Raw genomic sequence first — 22816 nt, 5'->3', positions numbered from 1 at the left:
TTCTAATGGGTTTCCCATCAGATTTCGTCCACTCCAACTTCTATGGAGTCCATTAGCCCATCTATGTAATTATCTTATAATTACACAATAAGTCCCTTAAGTTTAATTAATCTCTTTTAGCCACAAAATTAATTCTTAATTAATTCTTGACTAATATTAATTAAACATTATGATTTCTCCTTTAATATATTATTCTTATAATATATTAATAAATCATAATTATACCTTTCTCTCCTTAATTCATCCTACAAGTTGATATGGTGAAGGCAACCCAAAAGGACCATGCTCATAATCGGGTCAAGTACTTACCAAAATAGTTATGGACTTAGACACTAATCCAACAGTCTCCCACTTGGATAAGTCTAATAACCCTGCTGTAAACTCTGTCTCGCTCGAGCAGCAGAACAGGAAGTTGATCCGGACCTAGTACCCTCGCCATACACTATAAGAACTCCCCCACTAGGATCTCGTATAGTCACCAACTGGCGCTCGCAATCTATCATAGCTCCAAATCGACTCAACCAATCCATGCCCACTATGACACATACATCACCCATAGCTATCGGTACCAGGTCTATCGGAAACTCAACACCGAAAATCTCCAGAGTACACCCACGGATCAGATCAGTAACAAACACTGCACGCTCATCTGCTATGGAAACCCTCAGAGGTCGACTCAACGCCTCACGTCGGGTACTGATATGACGACTGAAAGCTATGGATAAAAAGGATCGACTCGCACCTGAGTCAAATAACACCAAAGAAGGTACAGAATTCACAAAGAAAGTACCTATTCACAACAAAATATAAGCACATAATATATCAAAAGAATAATTAGTACGAATACATACCGGCCACGACATCAGGTGCTGTGCGGACCTCCTCCGCTGTCAGCTGAAAAGCTCTCCCTCGGGCCCTCGACGCTTCGACCTTTGCCGGTCGACTCTCAGTAGCACGTAAAGAAGCAGGTGCAGATCCCTGTGCTGACCCCTGAACAAGCTGGGGACACTCGGCCTTCCGGTGGCCAGTCTGATTGCAGTGGAAGCAAACCGAGAATCCCTTGGGGCAATCCTTCACCATATGCCCCTCCTTACCACACTTGTAGCAAATACCCGCCCGACAAGAACCCTCGTGGTTCTTACCACACCTGCCACAAGTGCGGCCCTTCTGACCTCCACCTCTCGTATCCGCGGGCTTGGCCCGCTTCGCCGCTGGCTGCGACTGTACGGGCCTCCGGTCCCTACCCCGGGACTCCTCCTCCTCCCTGATCTGCAACTCCAGCTCAATCTCCCTCCTCCTAGCGTTGGCCTGGAGCTCGGCCAATGTCTTATACGATGAGTTCGCCACGAACTCTCGTATATCCCTCCTCAGAATGCTCAAAAATCGGCTCACACGCGCTCCTCAGTGGACACGTGCTCGGGGCAAAACATCGCCTTCTTGTGGAACATCCTCGAAATCTCAGTAACCGTCTCTGTCTTCTGCTTGAGAGACAGAAACTCCCGCGCCAGTCGCTCCCTCTCCACTGGAGGAACATACTCATCCCGGAACATCCCAACGACCCTCTCCCAAGTCACTGCGGCATGATCTGCAGTGGTGAAACTGGCGGTCACGAACTTCCACCAGTCCTTCGCTCCCAAGCAAAGCTGGTTCAATGCAAACCGAACTCTCAAATGATCTGGGCATGAACATGTGTAAAAGCACCCCTCCATGTCGGAGATCCATCTCATCGCAGCAATCGGGTCCTATGTCCCATCAACCTTTGGTGGCTTCGTGTTGCTGAACTCCCGCAGCAACAACGAATCACCTCCCTGAGGTCTAGCAGCGGCGACGGCTGCAGTGGCGGCAGCAGCAACAGCCTCAGTGATAGCAGCGTATCGCTCATCAAAGGTCTCAATCAAGGTGGTCTTAATAGACCCAAACATCTCAGGAATCTCGGCTCGGATAGCTGCAGCCACTTCCTCCTGAATAATCCTCTGAATCTCGTCATCGCTAGTCCCACTGCGCTCGGGGTTGTGGCGGGTACTCACCATAATGCCACTGAAACACAACACAAAAATCATCAGAGACTCACTCGAGCATACTCACACTCGATCACTCATTCTTGCTTGTTCCTTAGTTCCCTGAGGATTCTTACTTGAGTTGCATACAGGGCTGATGTTTTCAGTAGTACGGGCCCAATACTACCTTCCACATCCGACCTATAGTCACCCCAAGTCTTCCTCCCAGGACCCCAGTTCCCAAGTACTCTATCCTTCTCAGAAGCAGACCACTATCCTCTTATAGTTCTTACTCTAAGTGCTTCTGCTCACTACTCTCATTACCAGATACTCAGACTCATACAGATAGCAGTGACTCTTAAACAAGGCATCATAATTCAGGCAACCCTAGCCCTAAGATATGAAATACCTAGCTTATCCTCTATCATGCTTCACTAGTATTTCAAAATTTTCTCGTAACATAGTTAAATAACACATTAATAAAAGTATTTTGGGATATCACCGTTCGGGCTCTGGCTGATTGTACACACTGCTCCATCTTGATTCCTTTTAACTCTTTCTCTTTTAGGAAAACTTACTTCTTTTTGAAAATTTCTTTCTCAAATCCTCAGTTTGAGTCCAGACATACCCGAAGGTGTATCCGAATCCCTCAAACCAAGGCTCTGATACCAACTTGTAACGACCAAAAATTTCAAATAATTTTTCTCTTTTTAAAACATAATAAAACGCATCCCATAATTCTCAAAATCACATATGTCTCAATGTCATAAAGAAAACATAATCCCAGAATCACAAAACAATCTCCTGCCAGTGTGTACAATCATGTCGGCGCCTTCCCGCGATCCTCGGAACTACCTGAAACACATAACACATGACACGGTAAGCATAAAGCTTAGTGAGTTCCCCAAAATACCACACACAACTCGTAAGCCACTTGAGGCTACAACTCAGTGAGACCCTCTGGTCAATGTGTCTCAGTAGGACCCTCTGGTCCTACAACTCGGATGGATCCTCTGATCCCTCTACTCAGTACACAGATAAACACAGCAGTAATACAATAATAATTCACAATACAATAAGCAGGATATCTCAATACACAAACAGATACACATAAGACCCTCCGGTCACACATAGGTTAGCACTCAAGGTAAGTATAGTGAGAAGACTCACCTCATAATCGGTAAGAATAGACACGCCCTCAAAGATCCCGAATCACCCTCCTCCTAATACAGTTTATAACAATTCCAATCAATATCTCATTCTTACACAAGCTTCTCTTTCTACTCTTATCTTGGGTAAAAGTCCATTTTACCCTTCTCACAACTATGGTTGGCCAACACCCTAAAGTCAGCCCAAAGTCAACTCATGTCATAGGCATGACTCCTCGAGTACACTCGTGTGACTCGCCGAGTCTGATCGATCCTCTGAGTCCTTGGAAACGATTCAACTCGTCGAGTTACCCTAACTCGTCGAGTTATGGCATCGTCAACTCAGACAGGGAAAACCCTACCCGACTCGTCGAGTCAGCCCCTTGACTCGGCGATTCTATTCAGACTCTTTTCTTATTCAGACGATTTCAACACGGGGAGATCACCCAAACCTTAGATCTATATTCCTTAAGCCCCTTTTTCACGTAAAGGTGCAACCTTTACTTCTCATGCATGGCATTAATGGCTCAAAATGCCAAATCTCACCTTAATAAAGGCTTTTCTCTCAAGTCACTCACCATGAGTGAGTAAAGCAGGGACATCTGGACTCTAGAGTCTTTATTTGGTCCAGATCTAAGTTATCACTCTCTATGAACTCCTAAATCAACATAGATTTACATAAGAGGGAAAGAGGGAAAACCCTAGGATTCAAAATCTCAAGATCTATATGAAAGGGTTGAAATGGAGAAGTAGAATACCTCTAAATGATGCTCTGGAGTGTACTAGCCTCAGATCCACTCCTTCTTCTTGCTCCTAAGTTGAATCCTTCCGTCCTCTTACTAAAAATCACCAAAATGAATCACTCACACACTCTCACAGCTACGAACTCGTTTAGGGTTTTCTCTCCAGGGTATGCAACCGCAAGGAGGCCATAAAGGGTCTTTAAATAGGCCAGAGGCCCAGAAATTTAGGGTTTCTGCCGTCAGCGCTGACTCGTCGAGTCGTCTCATCGACTCGTCGATTCAGTTCACTAATACACGTCACCAGGTCGCGACTCTACTCGACGAGTCCAGACACTGACTCGTCGAGTCACTCTTAAAATTCTCATATTAAATAATGAATATTAATATACCTGGAAACCGGATGTTACAACTATTATATTTGTACACTAACAATATCCAAATCCATAAGTTATAGATATCATGAGTATGTTTAATGATATCTATTACAACAGGATCCTCAACGATAAGGACATCATTGTATGTTTCCATTATATATTTTAGACTTCCATTAGTTGCCTTCATATACCAGATTGCCCATGTGTGTTTAGTTTATATGCATTTAAGCTTTCAGAAATCATAACAACCGTAGATTACACTTAAATACCTAAAAATTATAAGGCTTCCATAAGTTAGAATTTTGTTAATTTGCTAACAACTAAAACTCCCAATATCTGCATAATACAAAATAACAACTATGAATTTAGAAATAAAGCCACAACAAAAATTGATCATTTCTGAGTGTTGAAAATTACCTCTTCGCATTAGGTTACTTTAAAGTGGCCCGTTTACACACTCATTGAGAAATAGGCATTGTAAATGGGTCAAATTCTAAGTGTGAAGTGGTCATTTCTAACATTAAGAAGTGGTTATTTCCCACATTGAAATTTGTTACTAAGAAATGTATTAAAAACTTATTTTTTCAATACTTAGAAATGGTGATTTCCTACATTGAGAATTATTAACTCTCATATAGGAAATTTGAAAGTGGATCAGTGTTTTAAATTAGGGTCGACATAGATTTCAAATATATTTTCATTTATATTTTATTTTAGAACAAAAAAAAGAAAAAAAAACCTTAAAATTTTGCTTTTATACATAAATACTTCTCGGAGTCATTTTGTAAGCCCTACTTGGGGACTCGACCCATTTTCCCTCCAGTAAAAAAAATGGGGAATCTAACTTATATAAATCAGTTTTTTAAAGAAAATAACTATTATTTCGGTTTCTAAAAAATAATCATTTTCTCCTAAATGTCTCATATCGGACTACTGTTCACATTCTGGACTATTTTTCAATTTTATCAAAGAATGCTCAATTTCGGGTTTGATCTTCAAATTCTGGGATTATTTTTTTGTTTTTCTTATATTATTGATGCAAAATTTGGGACTGACATTCTCATGTGGATTTGTGAAGGACTTACATGTTGATGATGCTTTAGAATAGGTGTTTTAGAATAGAATGTTATGAGTTCCATAGAGACTATACATAAAGTATTTTTAACCTCACTCAACATTCAATTTTATATCTCATATTTCATTTTGGTTGGGGCTTACAACACCGACATGTCCAGTCAAGGATATGGTAATTGAAACACAAATATCATTATTTTCTGATAACATAATGTATGTTAAATTTGTGAAATATTATGTTTCTATTGACATGTAATGTAATGAAGTGAACTTGAAAACATTATTAAGAACAACGGTTAGATCTATTATTACCTAGGCACATTAGTTGTATCTAATATTCTAATTAAAAGTTAACTAACTCGAAATAAATATTTTTAAAAAATGAACATAAGTTAATGTACATAATTATTTAATTAGGTGTTATAATTTGGAAGATGCTAAATTTTAGTTTAAGGTAATAGTGTGTATACTAAATATATTGACTGTGTTTTGGTTCTAGTTGAAAAGTCAAGGAGATTACAAAGTTATGACTAGGACAACTTTTATTGCAATAAAAGGTGAGTACAAAGGGTCCCAAAATTTTGGTTCGCTTAGTGCCCCTAAACTGGTTAACCGCCCCTGGTAGTGATGATAGCGGTAGGTGGGTGGTGGTGCTTTGCAGTATGTCACCTTGTCCAGACCAGACTAAACCATTGGTGTTTTGGTTGCTCACTTTGGTTCTAATCTTTTTTTATCCCAACAACAATATATCTTCAATATCTTGCAGCATGTTGGTCTCAATGATGACAATATTGTTTCCCACGCATCTTCCGATTGGTACCTCTCTGTCACCAAGACAGACCCCTATTTGAAAACCCAACTTGTTATCGTCAAGTGGTTGGTGCTTTGCAGTATGTCACCTTGTCCAGACCAGACATCACCTATGCAGTCAACAAAGTCTATCAGTTTATGCATTCACCAACTAACAATCATTGATATGCTGTCAAACGGATCCTCCGATATCTTAAGGACACCATTAACTTTGGTCTATGCATCAAACCCTCATGTGACAACACCATACATGCTTATGGAGATGCGAAATCTCCACTGGTTACTGCTTTTCTTATGCTAATTGGGCTGGTTGTCCAGATGAGCGTTGATCTACCGGGGGATATGCTATATATCTTGGTTCCAACTTAGTTTCTTGGTCAACAAGAAAATAGAAGATTGTCTCTCGGTCATCTACTCTACTGAGGCTGAATACAAAGCTTTAGCTGATACTGTTGCTAAAGTTACTTGGCTTGAAAAACTATTACGAGAGTTATGCGTTCTGTTAACCAAAGCACCGGTATTGTAGTGTGATAACCTTGGTGCCACTTATTTATCGGCTAATCATGTGTTCCATGCACGCACAAAGCATGTTGAGGTTCATTTTTAGTTTGTAAGAGAAAGTGTTGTTGTGAAGAAGTTTCAGTACAATTTATATCTACAGATGACCGATATATTCACTAAGCCACTATCTTCACAAAGATTTGAGGGGTTATGGTCCAAGCTACAAATCCTTACCCAGCCTTAGCTTGCAGGGGAATATTAGATAGTTATTATAGTATAGGGATTAGAGTGTAAATATACATATTATACATATCCCTCTTGTATTATGTTAATGATTAATACAATCACAATTTTAATTCTGATTTGAGCAAACATTGTTTTAATTAACAACCCTACAACAATCATGAAAGGGTACCTTGATTATGAAAGAAGATTAGGTTTGCAAGATAGCACAAATCGAAAACTCAACCACCAGACAATCAGTAGCATATTGTTAACTTTTCCTTTGAAATCATACATACGGTTATAGTGTAACGATTCATTGTTGATAGACACCACTAGTTGACATCACAACTCACAAAATATGTGACAAACTAGAACTCCAACATGAAATAATATTAGAAATTGAAAGTAGCAAGCTAGAAATCGAGAGCATTAACTCTTTACCCGACTGTCTTGTCATGTGAACCCCAGGCTATAGTCGAAAATAAAAACAAAGAAAAGAGTGTCCACCTTAAGAAAAAGGGTGAGTGAAAACTAAATTGTCTACATAATAAGTAGTTAGATGCAAATACACACCACTGGTGATCCTTAACGTCTTGAAAATGTTCTACATATAAGAACTCTATAGTCCACAATCAAAACAAAGATAACTATACTAACAAGTCATCATTGATCTAAGATATTAACATTCAAACAATCACACGGGAAGTACCACATCCACTTTTGATAATAGAACATGCGTTGTCGAATTTTATTAGTGTGCAGGAAGTAATCATAGCTCTTGTAGTGTGTTTGAGGGCCAACCCATGACTCTGGTTTAATAGCAGCAGAAGACTTTTTCTCGCTAAGAAAGAATGCATATTCTTCTATTGTCTTTTTTGGCGACACCCATTTCATTTCACCAAAATCTAGTTCAAAAACCTTGTAAGGTTGTGAAAATAGACTCATCAGATAAATATTTTCACCGGAACTTATAAGTTGTGGATATGATAAGTCCGACTTCGGAAAATTCTTGGTTTCGAGTAACGGCCATTTGTGATTCGAATTCGGATCGAGTCTAAGTTCACATACAGAAAAATCGGTGTGTAGGATATATATCTTACCCTTTAGAGCATGTAAATCAAGGATGGGGATAGTGGAGGAGACATGATTCCATCCTCGTTTACCCGCTATAGAAAATGATATATTTCTATGTAGCACAACAAACACCCACCCAGATGTTGAAGGTGAAAAGAAAAGGATATCCTTGATACTTAATTGTTCAAGAGCATGAACATATATGGGGAAGCCAGGGAAATGAAGTTCATGCCTTGTGATAGGATTCACAAGCCAGAAGTCTTGGGTTTCCCGCCCACCCAAGATTAGGTAACCAGAAGTTAATCCAAAACAAATTCTACCAGCAGAATGGGGAATGAAAGTTTTGAACCTTCGTCTTTCAAAGTCCTCCAGGTACCAATACGAATCTTCATTACTAGCACGGGAAAATACTGACATGGGCGGTTTGGAAGCCATAAATATGTTCCAGTTTGAGAGTGCAAGTGACCTCCATGACCTGCAGACTTCACTAAATGCAACGAAATCAACAACTCCCAGTTGCATCATAATTAGAAAAACCACATCATGGGTAAGATTTGACCAATATGTCACACCCATGTTATCAAAAGTCTCGAACCTCTTCGTGGTAGATGATGATGATGATGATGATGATGATGATGATGCATCATCATCGTGACTCTGGTTTCTGGCAACACTCCTTGTATTGGCCATTCCTACACTTGCAAAAGATAATTAAATACCACATAAGATATAATAGTTGTAAACAATATCAATACTATAAGTTAAACAAACAGATTATAATCACTGATTCACTGACTCCCTTAATTTCCTAGATGAAACTGATTTAAAGAATATACTAGTGACAACTGATTTACGAACAACTTCAATCAAATCACCAAAATCAATTTAATGGATATACAAGTTACAACTAATCAAAATAAATTCAATTCTAGAGTGTATTCATGATATGCATCAGACAACATAGAAAATTCTCACTGTCAAGCCAGCACAATACCACATCAGATTTATGTCATTCTTCTTCGATTAGCAACACCAAATGATATGAAGGCACATCATCAATACTCAATGACATGAAAAACAAGATTTGATGACCGAACAAAGGCCATCCACATCCGCGCAATACCAATTAGTCTTTCAAACATGCTACATCAACTTTTGAAATAACGTCTTTATCACTGCAATATTATTCATCTTTCAAAAGTGGTTCTACTACCACATCACCAATCACTTTATATTTTTTTAACTATAACAATAATGAATAATAAATTAACATAAGTATAATTATTTACAATTCAAATAAATCCAAACATTACAATATTGATCATTAGTCTCTTTAAATTGGTTTCAAATGCATTAGCAATTGAGAAATATATATATATATATATATATATATATATATATATATATATATATATATATATATATATATATATATATATATATATATATATATATATAGGGTTAGGTTCATGTGAGACGACCTAATTTTGTGAGACCGTGAGACATAATCCTAGCCACTCATTTTGTAGATAAAAAAAATTAAAATGCAAAATAATTGAAAATTTTCGAAATTTTTTTTTTAAATATTATTTTCGGAATTTATATTTTCCAAAAAGAATATCAAAAAAATAAAAAAATACATTTTTTTACATATTCTAGTAGAATATTAGAATATTCTACATATCTGACAAATTTAGTAGAATATTCTAACATTCTAAAAATCACATTAGAATATTTACAGTGTAATATTCTATTAGAATATTTCATTTATTTTTCAAAAAAAAAAAAACGGTAAATTTTTTTAATTTTTTTTAGGTAATTAAAGTTCCGAAAATAAGAATTAAAAAAAAAAGAGTTTTAGGATTTTTCCTTTTATTTTGCATTTTAAAATTATTTTTAGATTTGATCTCACGGTCTCACAAAATTAGCATGGTCTCAAATGAACCTGAATCTATATATATATATATATATATATATATATATATATATATATATATATTAAATAGCATTAACCAAATATTAAAACCAATTATATATATATATATATATATATATATATATATATATATATATATATATATATATATATATATATATATATAGAATTGGTTTTAATATTTGGTTAATGCTATTTAATTAAAAAAAAAGTAGTATAAACCAACTTGCATGCCTGCCTTTGAAAAGGTAAAAGACCAAATCGTACACGGCCTCTCAAATTGATGAAGTGGCATTGCAAGTATATTTGTAAGTTATCGGTCTAAAACCAACTAGTATTATACCCCACGAAAGGGTTAATGTAGCTTTCAGTCACCATCATCTCAATAATTTAAAAATAAAAGCTAAAAAAACACCAAAAACATTACTATCAATTAAACCACTTTGTGTTTCATATAGATTGATGCGAGAATATGTTTAAGCTCAATCGGGCAATGGGAAAACAATAGGCAATATGGTCTTTTGTTGTATATCTAATCAAAGAAGCAAACAGAGAAGAAGTTAAAAGTGGTTTTGTTCAGAACTACCGATATGGTTGTATTTAGTTTCCTTAGTTATTAGGAACCCCTCGCCAATTGATTTGGAAAAAATTTAAATCACAAAGCGCAAAGCGCAAAATCAATTTCCTTCAACTGGGACTTGATAATTAATTATTGAGTTGAAGTGAATCATGAATACTAAATTTTATACTGAAATTATGGTTTTCATGTTAGAATCCAAAGTAATAAATGCGTTATCAACTATCATAGTCTCATAGAGATCAAAAGTCAAAACAGCTCATCTTGCAAACTAAATTGCAACTTTACTAACTTTAAAGAGTAAATACAGGCGTTAAAGAAACAAATTAAACTGATTAAAAGATACTGAATCAATTAAGGGCAACAACTCAAATCAGGTCCATTATTAGCTCCGACCAAAATTAACGTAAAATAGTCAGATTATGACAAAAAGATCAAATTTTGTAGGCGGAAATCCATAATATAACTTTAAATCAGAGTTTGTATTACATAACGACAAGGAGTGAGCAATACCTTGTAATGAAAAAAACACGGAGTTGAGCGTAGAGCAGTTCAGACACTTTTCTGAGTACCAGAAAGATCAAAAAAAAAAAAACCATAAAATTAGAGGTGACGGGGAAACCAGGGAGGTCAAACTCAAATGAGAAACTACAATAATGCTCTTAAACTTTTAATTATCAATACCAAATCTCTTTGATGATAAAAAAAAGTCAATACATATACTAATTTCAATTGCAAAATAAACACTAGATTTATGTGTTTTTGATTTGTGTCACACTATTTTAGAATATTGTCATCTTTGGTCCTTTTTTATGTGAATTTATCTTAGCAACAATACTTTTATATGTTGATAGGTTTGGTCCCTATACAGAAAAATAAATTATAAAAACCGTCCCTATAATTTACAGAATATTGCCACCTTTGGTCCTTCTTTATGTGAATTTATTTTACCACAATATTTTTATATGTTGGCAACTTTGATTCTGTATAGAAAAATAAATTAGAAAATCCCTCTTTGGTATACCCCAAACACTCCAAATGATCCATTAGCAAATATTAGTTACATGCAATTGATAACATCTCTAATCCAACAACAACCTCTATTCACCAATCTTTCATACCACCCACACTACTACCAACAACAACAACCACCACAATTCAATCAACCCCAATTTCAAGCCTAACAACAACAACCTTCTCCGCAATTTCAACCTCAAACTTCTCAACGTCAACAACCTTCACAACCATCTCAACCTATAAACCTCGACAATAACTGTGACAACTGTCAAATTCAGGTCATTCTCGGACTTATGCATCTTTTCATTAACCATATATATACATCATGCCATGGCCTAGTAATAGATATTAGGTCATAATCTTGTAGAAACTTGGATCCAACTAAAATCTAGGACTAATATACTTGACTCTTACAATTCAAGTGAATTGTTCAATTACTATAGAGAATGTCAATACCCGAAATAAAACAAAATACAAACATTGATACAATTGAAAAAGGGTATGAAACCCTAAAATAAATTAAAATCTTCTAATTTCACTTCATTATATTTTTAAATAGCTAACAAGGTCCCAAACCCCTAAAAAGCCCTAAAAACCTAAATTTTATAAAATTAACACCTAAACTCCATAAAATTTATTATGAACCTAATAAGATCAATTTAAGTTAAAAAAAATAGTAAATATAATCATGGAAAGAAAATTTAATTATTAACATTTAACCCTAATCTACAAGTTAAATGCCAAGATTTTATGATAAGAAAACTAGGTTAATGCATAGTTATAAAAATATGGAAAATTTTATAAAAATAGGAGAGATTATAATTAGAAGAAATAAGTGAGAGGGAGACTCTCTAATACCCTCAAAAAATTCTGCCTCCCCTCTCCCAATACACCCTTCCCCTTCTCAACACACCTAATCATTTTCACCACATTTACACTCTAACTTCTTTCTCACTCTCTCTCATTTTCTACCACTTCAATCACTCAACACTCTCATTCTCCCTCTCTAACCCACGAAATTTAGCAGCCAAGAAGTTCTTCCAACACCAAAAATCATCTTCTTCAAGTGTTCTTGCTAAGGTAATCACAAAAACCAAGCATTATTCCTTCATTTCTACTCAAAATTTCACTATTTTATGCATTTCTTTCTACTTCTACTCCATTCTATGAAAAGACTTTGAACCACATACCATATCCACGATTTTGATGATGATGGTGGTAGGTTTTCACATAAAAACAACATGCATGTTGAATTTGGTGGAATCCCATGATCCACACCTATGTCAAAATCAAGATAAACCACTTTTATACAAGTTTTGGTGGAGAAATCATAATATTAACCAATGTTTTCTTTTAAAAACGATTTTCAAACTTTTCAAACTCATGCTTGGCCTTAAACCAACATGCATGTGTTGATCTTCAAGCCTAAGATGCTTGATGATCAAAGTATGTTGTTAAAATGTTCAAAGTCATGCATGAAGTGATTTAAATCCATCAAACTATCTAAAACTCATGTTTGACATGAATCCGATTTTTCCCAGAATCTTACCAACAAAATGAGAAGTTCTGTAAATTTTCTGAAAATAATTTATTTTTCTCGAATTAATATAATTATTTCAAGAAAATAGAGCAAAAATTCATATAAAATACTTTTTACAGCCAATAAATTCTGAGAAAATTTTTAGACGACCCATACACTGGTTAAAGACATTGTATGAAATTGCATGAACTTATAGGGTTGTTTTGTGTTAATTACAAATTTGTTTTTGTTAAAGAGAAATAAATAGTAAAAACGTAGTTATAAATGTCCAAAACCAAGTTTTATAATTTTCGCATCTTCTAGAGATTATAAGGAGTTGATACAAAAACTTACAAATTTTTCCATGACAATTTAGTATTTTTCCCGATTTAATGAGTTTTTAAGAGATTAAACTGATGAAAAATAGCTACACTTATCCAAAAATTATGAAACTTCATCAGAATATCATACATTACATATGAAACGCAAATAAAAATTATAGTGAATTTTAACTACTGTTAAATAGTTTTTCACGAATTAATTCTTATTTAAGTGAATAAAACTAAGAAAAATAGTTAAACTGTTTGAAAACTAACTTTGACATTTTTCCTATCTTATATATGTTAAATAACAGTGTCAGAAAATGTTTGGAGAATTTTATAAACATTTTCCTATTTATTTTGATTTTTGCTATAATAAATTCAAGAAAATCATAAAATCACCTTAATCTGTTTAAAAACCAACTTTTATATTTTTCTCAGATTATATATGATGAACAATAGTGTTACAGAAATTTTGGAGAATTTTCTTAACTGGTTGGTATTTTTCATGAATTTGTGTTGGTTTGAAGTATTAAATAAAGGTAAAATACCTAAGCATATAAAAAAATTCAAGATAAATTTTCTGGAAGTCCTTGTCTATAATTAGAATGAAAATGTAAAGTTTGATACTTTTTGGAAACTGTTTGATAACATTTTTGGATTTTAAGAGTTTGAAACACCTTTAAATATATTGAAATACCCTCAAATAATATTATAAAAATCTGGAAAATAATATACAAAATTGTCTTAAATCACTTGAGTTACAAAGTTTCACCATTTCAGAAAAATTGTTACCAATTAATATAAAACCAATATTAGAACAAAATTTAGCATTTCTCTATATGTAGAATTTAGTATATTAGCATTAGATTTAGACATAGAAACTCACTAGAGTGCGTTTGTTATCATAGGATCCCGGTTGTAAGACGTGTTGGTGTATCCCGAGGAATCACTTGTAACTTTGGAAGCATTGTGAGTATTCACCACTCCCCTATTTTCAGTTTTTATGTTTTAGGGTGGAAAAGCATGTCCAAAAACTGTTTTATTATTCGTTGTATTTAATTTGACTTGTATCAAACTTGGTTGCTATATGTTGCTATGTATGTGTATGCTATTGTTAATTCATGAGGCCTTATCGCGTTTAAGTCCCTGAAATCAATTCACACAACTCATTAACTCATTTGAGCCCATGGTCATTATGGATAACGCTATTAGGAGGTAGACAACTCCTCACTCGCACGATTCGCTTGAGTGCATTTTACCATATTTCCCTTTGTTAGCGATAGACATAGAAGAGGGCACCCTCGGTCATTAGGCTTGGGTTGTGAACTCATGATATAATCATTATGCACATACAAATCTTGTATTTCGTTTTAGCAACAAACTTTATTTCTTATGATGGCAACGAACTTATTTACTCATTTTAGCAATATACTTTTTCTTATGCAAACTTCTATCAAAACTTTGATTATGTTTCATGAAACTATATTTTTGTAAACCTGTGAACTCACCAACTATTTTTATAGTTGACACTCGTTTTACATGCTTTTTCAGGAAATAATTAGTAGGTGGTCGAAAGATTCATCATCATAAGTATGCTGCATCAAATGGAAAATGTTTTTGTGTTATTAGCTTTTGAAAAATGATGTTTATTTTGAGACTTGTCTTCGATGTGTGTTTGAAATTGTAATGTAAACTACAAATGTTTTTATGATGGTGATGTATCTTTAACTTTTGCTATGAAACCGTTATCGTTGTCATGCTTCGTGTTTCCGCTTTAGCGGAGTGTGACAATAACGATGACGAAGAATTGGTTGAAGAAACACAACCAAGTCGTAGAAGGCCAAAAAAATCGAAAGATCCAAGGAAAAAGAAAAGTATGCAGCGGACCGAAGAGGAAGAGGAAACTTTAGCTAAAGCTTGGATTTTCATATCACAAGACGGGGATGTCGGCAACGCGCAAACGGGTCAAAGCTTTTGGAATCGTGTTTTAGACCACTTCCACGCGTTAATAGGTAGGCACACGAGCCGTTCATACGACTCGGACAATGCAAAATGTTGTGACCTTCGAGCGGCTTGCACCAAACTTAACGGCGTACTAACAATCTTAAAAATATGAATAGAAGTGGTTGCAACGATTTCAACATTTTATCAACCGCTTTGTACCATTTCAAAATTACCGACAATGTTAAATCATTCGCCAACCAAAAAGTGTGGGAAGTTTGTCGTAATGGTCTAAAATGGGTCATTTATCCGGATACAACGCATTCGGGATCTACCATCGGCTCAACAATAGGGCGAGAACGTCCGAGTCGGACGTTGGTGTTAGCCTCGACCTCAATGATGAATTCGACGTCACCGAGGGGGAGGGTCCACCGGACGTCCAACTTCATCAACCACCGGGAAGGGACAAAGCGAGAAAGGGGGCGTCTTCATGCGAAATATCAACCAACGAGGATGCACTAGCGGATAAAATAGACAAAACTCTAAGTCTTTTAGAAAGAAAATTTGAATCAACGGAAGAATCTCGTCGTCGAAAAATGTCACTCACCGATCTTCAAATTTTAAACACGGTGCCGCAACCGAATTTCGACCCGAAAATTTTTAGGGCGTTTTTAAAAAATTCAGCAAGAAGTTCTCAACAAATATCACAACTAGATTCTATGTTTTTTATGCTTATTAGTAATTTAGGTTTTATTTTCTACTTTTTTTTTACTAATTTAGCTTTAATTTTCTATTTTTTTAGTTTTAATTTTCTATGTTTTTTAATTAATGTAATGTGGTTTTAATTAATGTAAAATATTTTATTATGTTTTAAGTTTATGTTTCTATTTAATTTAATCATTAAAAAAATTGTGGACTGGTAACCATTTTAAATGCCTAGTGGGTTGGTGGGTGAAGCTGACGTGCGCAGAGGTGGAGCGCTTTTCCGGTGGGTTTGTGGTGACCACTCCCCATAGCCTAATGTTTCATTTCATTCTCTATATGGTTACTATATACAAAACACTACCTTTGGTAAACCAACCGGTCCACGCCTATACCACTGGCTCCTCAATTGGACCACCATTAATCAATTAGGCTATCCTGTGTGGTTAATGGAAGATGCATGAGAGGCGGACATAGAGCCCCCCAAGACGTGTGAACACCGCCCCTAGGGCCGGTGCTTTGCTCTGACTATGGCATGGAAGCGAAGACGGATGGAGACGGGTGATTCGATTGGCCATTTGATTTTGACCGTTGGGGAGGAGGGGTTGGACATTTTTGACCATTTACTATAAAAAAAAACTAATCATTCACTTATTAATAAATTTCTCTATATATACACATTCATTTATATTTCAAACACACACACTCTCTTTCAACACAAACACATATATTGAACAAATAAAATACTCTTTCCTCATATATTTTTAAGTATCCAAATCAAAATACACCACCCACCCCAAACACTCCAAATGATCTATTAGCAAATCTTAGTTACATGCAGTTAATAACATCTTCAATCCAGCAACAACCTCTATTCACCAACTTTCATACCACCCACACTACTACCAAAACAACAACTACCACAATTCAATAAACCCCAATTTCAAACTTTTTAACAACAACCTTCTTCGCAATTTCAACCCCAAACTTCTCAACGTCAACAACCTTCACAACCATCTCAACCTATAAACCTCGACAATGACGACAACGAACGGGTTGAAGAAACACAACCAAGTCATAGAGGGCAAAAAAATTAAAATATCCAAGGAAAAAGAAAAGTACGAAATGGACCGAAGAGGATGAGTAAACTCTAGGTAAAGCTTGGATTTTCATATCACAAAACGGACATGTCGGCAACGCTCAAACGGGTCAAAGTTTTTGGAATCGTGTTTTAGATCACTTCTACGTGTTATTAGGAAGTCAAACGAGCCGGACATACGACTCGGTCAATGCAAAATGGCGTGACCTTCGAGCGGCTTGCACCAAATTTAACGGCGTATTTGACAATCTTAAAAATATACATAGAGGTGGTAGCAACGATTTTAACATTTTATCAACCGCGTTGTACCAATTCAAAATTACTAGCAATGGTAAACCATTCGCCAACCAAAAAGCATGGAAAGTTGTCGTAATGGTCCACAATGGGTCATTTATCCAGATACGGTGCAATCGGGATCTACTACCGGCTTGAACAAAAGGGCGAGAACGTCCAAGTCGGACATTGGTGTTAGCCTCGACCTCAAGGATGAGTTCGACGCCACCGAAGGAGAGGGTCCACCGGACGTCCAACTTCATCGACCACGAGGAAGGGACAAAGCGTCAAAGGGGGCGTCTTCAAACGAAAAATCAACCAACGAGGACGCACTTGCGGAGAAAATAGACAAAACTCTAAGTTTTTTAGAAAGAAAATATGAATCAACGAAGGAAGCTCGTCGGTGAAAAATGACACTAACCGATCTTCAAATTTTAAAGACGGTGCCGCAACCGAATCTCGACTCGGAAAATTTAAGGGCGTTTTTTAAAATTCAACAAGAAGTTATCGACAAATATCGCAACTAGATTCTTTGTTTTTTATGCTTTTTAGTAATTTAGGTTTAATTTTCTATGTTTTTTTTAATAATTTAGCTTTAATTTACTATTTTTTTAGTTTAGTTTTCTATGTTTTTAGTTTTAGTTTTCTATGTTTTTTAATTAATGTAATGTGGTTTCAATTAATGTAAAATATTTTATTATGTTTTAAATTTATGTTTTTATTTAATTTAATCATAAAAAAATAAAAAATAATAAAAAAATTATGGAGTGGTAACCATTTCTAATGTCTAGTGGGTTATGGTTGGTTGGTGGTGAAGCTGACGTGGCGCAAAGGTGGCAGCGCTTTTTCGGTGGGTTGCAGGTGACCACTCCCCATAGCCTAATGTTTCATTTCATTCTCTTTATGGTTAATATATACGAAACACTACCTTTGGTAAACCTACCGGTCCTCGCCTATGCCACTAGCTCATCAGTTGGACCACCATCAATCAATTAGGCTATCCTATGTGGTTAATGGAAGACGCGTGAGAGGCTGATGTGGACACCCCCAAGACGCGTGAACATCGCCCCATGGTCGGTGCTCTGACTGTGGCGTGGACGCGAAGACGGATGGAGACGGGTGATTTGATTTGCCATTTGATTTTGATCGCCGGGGGAGTAGGGTTGGACATTTTGGACTGTTTACTATAAAAAAAATAATCATTCAATTATAAATAAATCTCTATATATACACATTCATTTTACATTTCAAACACACACACACACACTCTTTCTATACAAACACACATATTCAACAAAATATACTCTTTCCTCATATAATTTTGTGGATCCAAATAAAAATACCCCCCCCCCCACCCCAAACACTCCAAATGATCCATTAGCAAATCTTAGTTACATGCAATTGATAACATCTCCCATCCAACAACAACCTCTATTCACCAATCTTTCATACCACCCACATTACTACCAGTAACAACAACAACAACCACAATTCAATCAACCCCAATTTCAAGTCTTTCAACAACAACTTTCTCTGCAATTTCAACCCCAAACTACTCAACGTCAAAAACCTTCACAACCATCTCAACCTATAAACCTCGACAATGACGACGACGATGAACGGGTTGAAGAAACACAACCAAGTTGTAGAAGGAAAAAAAATCAAAAGATCGAAGGAAAAAAAGAAAAGTACTTAATGGACCGAAGAGGGGGAGGAAACTTTAGCTAAAGCTTGGATTTTCATATCACAAGACGGGGATGTCGGCAACGCTCAAACGGGTCAAAGTTTTTGGAATCGTATTTTAGACCACTTCCACGCGTTATTAGGAAGGAAAACGAGTCGGACATACGACTCGGTCAATGCAAAATGGTGTGACCTTCGAGAGCTTACACCAAATTTAACGGCGTATTTGAACAAAGTTTTTGGGATCTACTACCGGCTCCAACAAAATGGCAAGAACGTCCGAGTTGAACATTGGTGTTAGCCTCGACCTCAATGATGATTTCGACGCCACCGAGGGGGAGGGTCCACCGGACGTCCAACTTCATCAACCACGAGGAACGGACAAAGCGTCAAAGGGGGCGTCTTCAAACGGAAAATCAACCAACGAGGATGTACTAGCGGAGAAAATAGACAAAACTCTTAAGTTTTTTAGAAAGAAAATTTGAATCAACAGAGGAAGCTCGCTCAGTGAAAAATGGCACTCACCTATCTTCAAATTTTAAACATTGTGCTGCAACCGAATCTCGACCCGGAAAATTTAAGGACGTTTTCAAAAATTCAACTAGAAGTTCTCAACAAATATCGCAACTAGATTCTATGTTTTTTATGTTTTCTAGTAATTTAGGTTTAATTTTCTATTTTTCTATGTTTGTTTTTGTAATTTAGCTTTAATTTTCTATTTTTTTTAGGTCTAATTTTATATGTTTTTTAATTAATGGAATGTGGTTTCAATTATTGTAAAATATTTTATTATATTTTAAATTATATTTTTATTTTATTTAATCAATATATATATATATATATATATATATATATATATATATATATATATATATATATATTGGTAACCATTTCCAATGTCTAGTGTGTTGGTGGTAGGTTGGTGGTGAAGTTGATATGGCGCAGAGGTGTCGGCGCTTTTTCGGTAGGTTGGTGGTGACCACTCCCCATGGCCTTAGTACTAGCAATTTTCGCAACATTGGAATAATAAAAGCTAAATCAATAAAATGGTAATAGATACATGTTATTTATTTTAGCCACCATTTTGAGAATAGGGTAACGGTGAAAATAGGTATCTTTTAAATGAGAATAATAAGAACACGATTAAAATAGTCAATACTAAATTGATATGAAAGCATATTATGTTTTTTCTATAATTTGGCCAATATAGTAAAAGAGTAAACCCCACCCCTTTGCACCCCAGCCAACAGTCCATACCCGGAAACAAGGATACATGAGTACATTGATTCCAACACCTCACTACCAAAGCAAGCATACAAGAGTACATTGATTCCAGCACCTTGAGGAATGAAAGCATATTTTATTTGATCTTTGACATCATACACTAGTTTGCAGTGTATTGATTACTTGTTAATAAACCACCACTAGTTGTCACTAGGGGATGTAAAAAAACCATGAAATCGTGGAAGAATTTGAAACTAACAAGAAAGAAATTGAGAATAATCTCTGTTACCCTTACCCTAATGATCTTATCATGTGAACAGTTGTTATGTTGAATGTTGTATAAAGTGTCCCCCGACCGAGAACAGCCAAGCTATAGTCCAAAATAAAAACAAAGATATAAGTTGCAAGAAGCAAATACCCAAATACACCAATAGTGGTTCTTAATCTCTTGAAAATGTTCTACATATGAGAATTTTATAGTCCATAATCAAAACAAAGATAAAGAGTGGTAACAAGTCACTACTCATCAAAACGATTAACATTCAAACAATCATGGGGGAAGTACCACATCAATTCATAAAAGAACATGCATTTTCGACTTTTATCATCGCCAAGGACGTATTCAGAGCTCTTGTGTTGTGTCTGAAGGTCAGCCCATGACCCGAGTTTAAAAGCAGCAGAATAATTCTTGTTTCCAATAAAGAAAGCATATGTTGCCTTATCTGGCTTCACCCATTTCATTTCCCTAAAATCAAGTTCCATAACCCTTTTCGGGAGGAACCCAGAGTAGCTCATCACATAAAGGTTTTCACCCGAACTTACAAACTGCGGATTAAACAATTTTGGGTTGGGAAAATTCTTGGTTTTAAGTAAAATCCATTTGTGCTTCTGCCTCAGACCGAGTCTTAGTTCACGTAAAGAAAAATCCATGTGTAGGGTATATATCTTCCCCTTGAAATATTGTAAATCACGGATACAAGTGGAGGAGACATGATGCCATCCTTGTATACCCGCTAAAGAAAATGATATTTTCTTGTGTAACAAAACAAACACCCACCTAGATATTGAAGGTGCAAAGACAAGGATGGTCCTTAATTTTTTTATACGGGCAGCTACATATAAGGGGTAATAAGGGAAATGAAGTTCATGCTTTGTGATAGGATTCACAAGCCAGAAGTCACGGGTTTCCCTCCCGAACAAGACCAAGTAACCACATGTTAATCCAAAGCAGATTCTGTCAGAAGAATGGGGAAGGATGGTTTTAAACCTTCGTTCTTTGAAGTCCTCCAGACAACAATAAGAGTCTTCCTTATTATCACGGGGCTCGATACTTATCTTCATGGGAGGTTTGGATGCCATAAATGTGTTCCTGTTAGAGAGTGCAAATGATCTCCATGACTTGCAAACTCCACTGAATGCAAAAAAATCAACAAACCCCAGTTGCATCATGATTAAAAAAAGCACATCATGGTTAACATCCGACCAAGATGCCACACCATTGTGGTCAAAATTCTTGAACCTCTTCCTGCTTGATGATGATGATGCATTATCATCATCATCTCGATTCTTGTTTCTGGTCGTACTCCTTGTCTACTCTTGCCCACTCCTACACTTGCAAAATGAAAATAAATACGCCATTTTATTCAACAGATAGAGTGATAACAAGAGACGTTGCTCTTCTCAAATAAAAACGCTAATATGCCATCATCTCAATAATAATAAAAAACTAAAAAAAAGAAAATCAAAAACATTAATATCAATTAAACCAGTTTCTATTTCAAATAGATGGATGAGGGAGGCTTAATAAGGTCTTTTGCTGGATACAAAAGTACAAAACTAAAACACAGAACAAGTTAAAAAATATATATTGAGAATGTAGAGATATGGTTCTATTTAGTTTCATTAGCGAGGTTTTTTTTTTTTTAGTTATTACTAATTAGGAATTGATTGTTAGTAGGGCTGTAAACGAACCGAACGAACACGAACAAAGGCTTGTTCATGTTCGTTCGTTTAATTTAGCCGAACAATCGAACGAACATGAACGGATAAACGAACAAAGTTTTCTTGTTCATGTTCGTTCGTTTAACAAATTGTCTTGTTCATGTTCGTTCGTTTATGTTCGTGAACATGCTAAACGAACATAAACGAAAGAACATAAACGAACAAAGATAAACAAACACAATTGAACATATATGAACATAAACGAACTATAATATAGTAATTTAATAAAAAACAATTGAAAATATATGAACATAAAAAAACTTAAACGAACGAACGTTCATGAATGTAAATGAACGAACGAGACAATTGTTCATGTTTGTTCGTTTAACTAAACGAACGAGAATTTGTGTTCATGTTCGTTCAAATAAACGAACATAAACGAACTTCCCGCCGAACAGTTCACGAACGGTTCGCCGAACGTTCAGTTCGTTTACAGCCCTAATTGTTAGTTCCTCTAGAAAATGGTCTATATCATACAAACAATATTGACCAACGAGATTTTGGAAACTCAAGATAACTCCGTTTCAGCTCTATCTCCTAAACACCATTGTGAGCTTGTAATTTTTCATCTTTAT

General features: G+C 35.7%; 1 protein-coding gene across 1 annotated transcript; it reads right to left on the bottom strand.

Annotated features, from left to right (window-relative positions):
* Positions 1–7354: 7354 nt before the first annotated feature.
* Positions 7355–11127, bottom strand: LOC145123914 (uncharacterized). Its single transcript, XM_079059098.1, has 2 exons — positions 10973–11127; positions 7355–8638 (listed from the first exon to the last, which is right to left on the bottom strand). Exon 2 carries the CDS (start codon positions 8634–8636, stop codon positions 7536–7538), a length of 1101 nt encoding a protein of 366 aa, XP_078915224.1. The 5' UTR covers positions 8637–8638; positions 10973–11127; the 3' UTR covers positions 7355–7535.
* Positions 11128–22816: the final 11689 nt, after the last annotated feature.

The sequence above is a fragment of the Lactuca virosa genome, chromosome 7 (assembly GCF_052849685.1).
Source record: "Lactuca virosa cultivar CGN04683 chromosome 7, Lactuca_virosa_CGN04683_v6, whole genome shotgun sequence".
NCBI classification, from domain to species: Eukaryota; Viridiplantae; Streptophyta; class Magnoliopsida; order Asterales; family Asteraceae; genus Lactuca; species Lactuca virosa.
The sequence above is the reverse complement of the archived record's forward strand: the minus strand, read 5'-3'. Positions and strand labels throughout refer to the sequence as shown.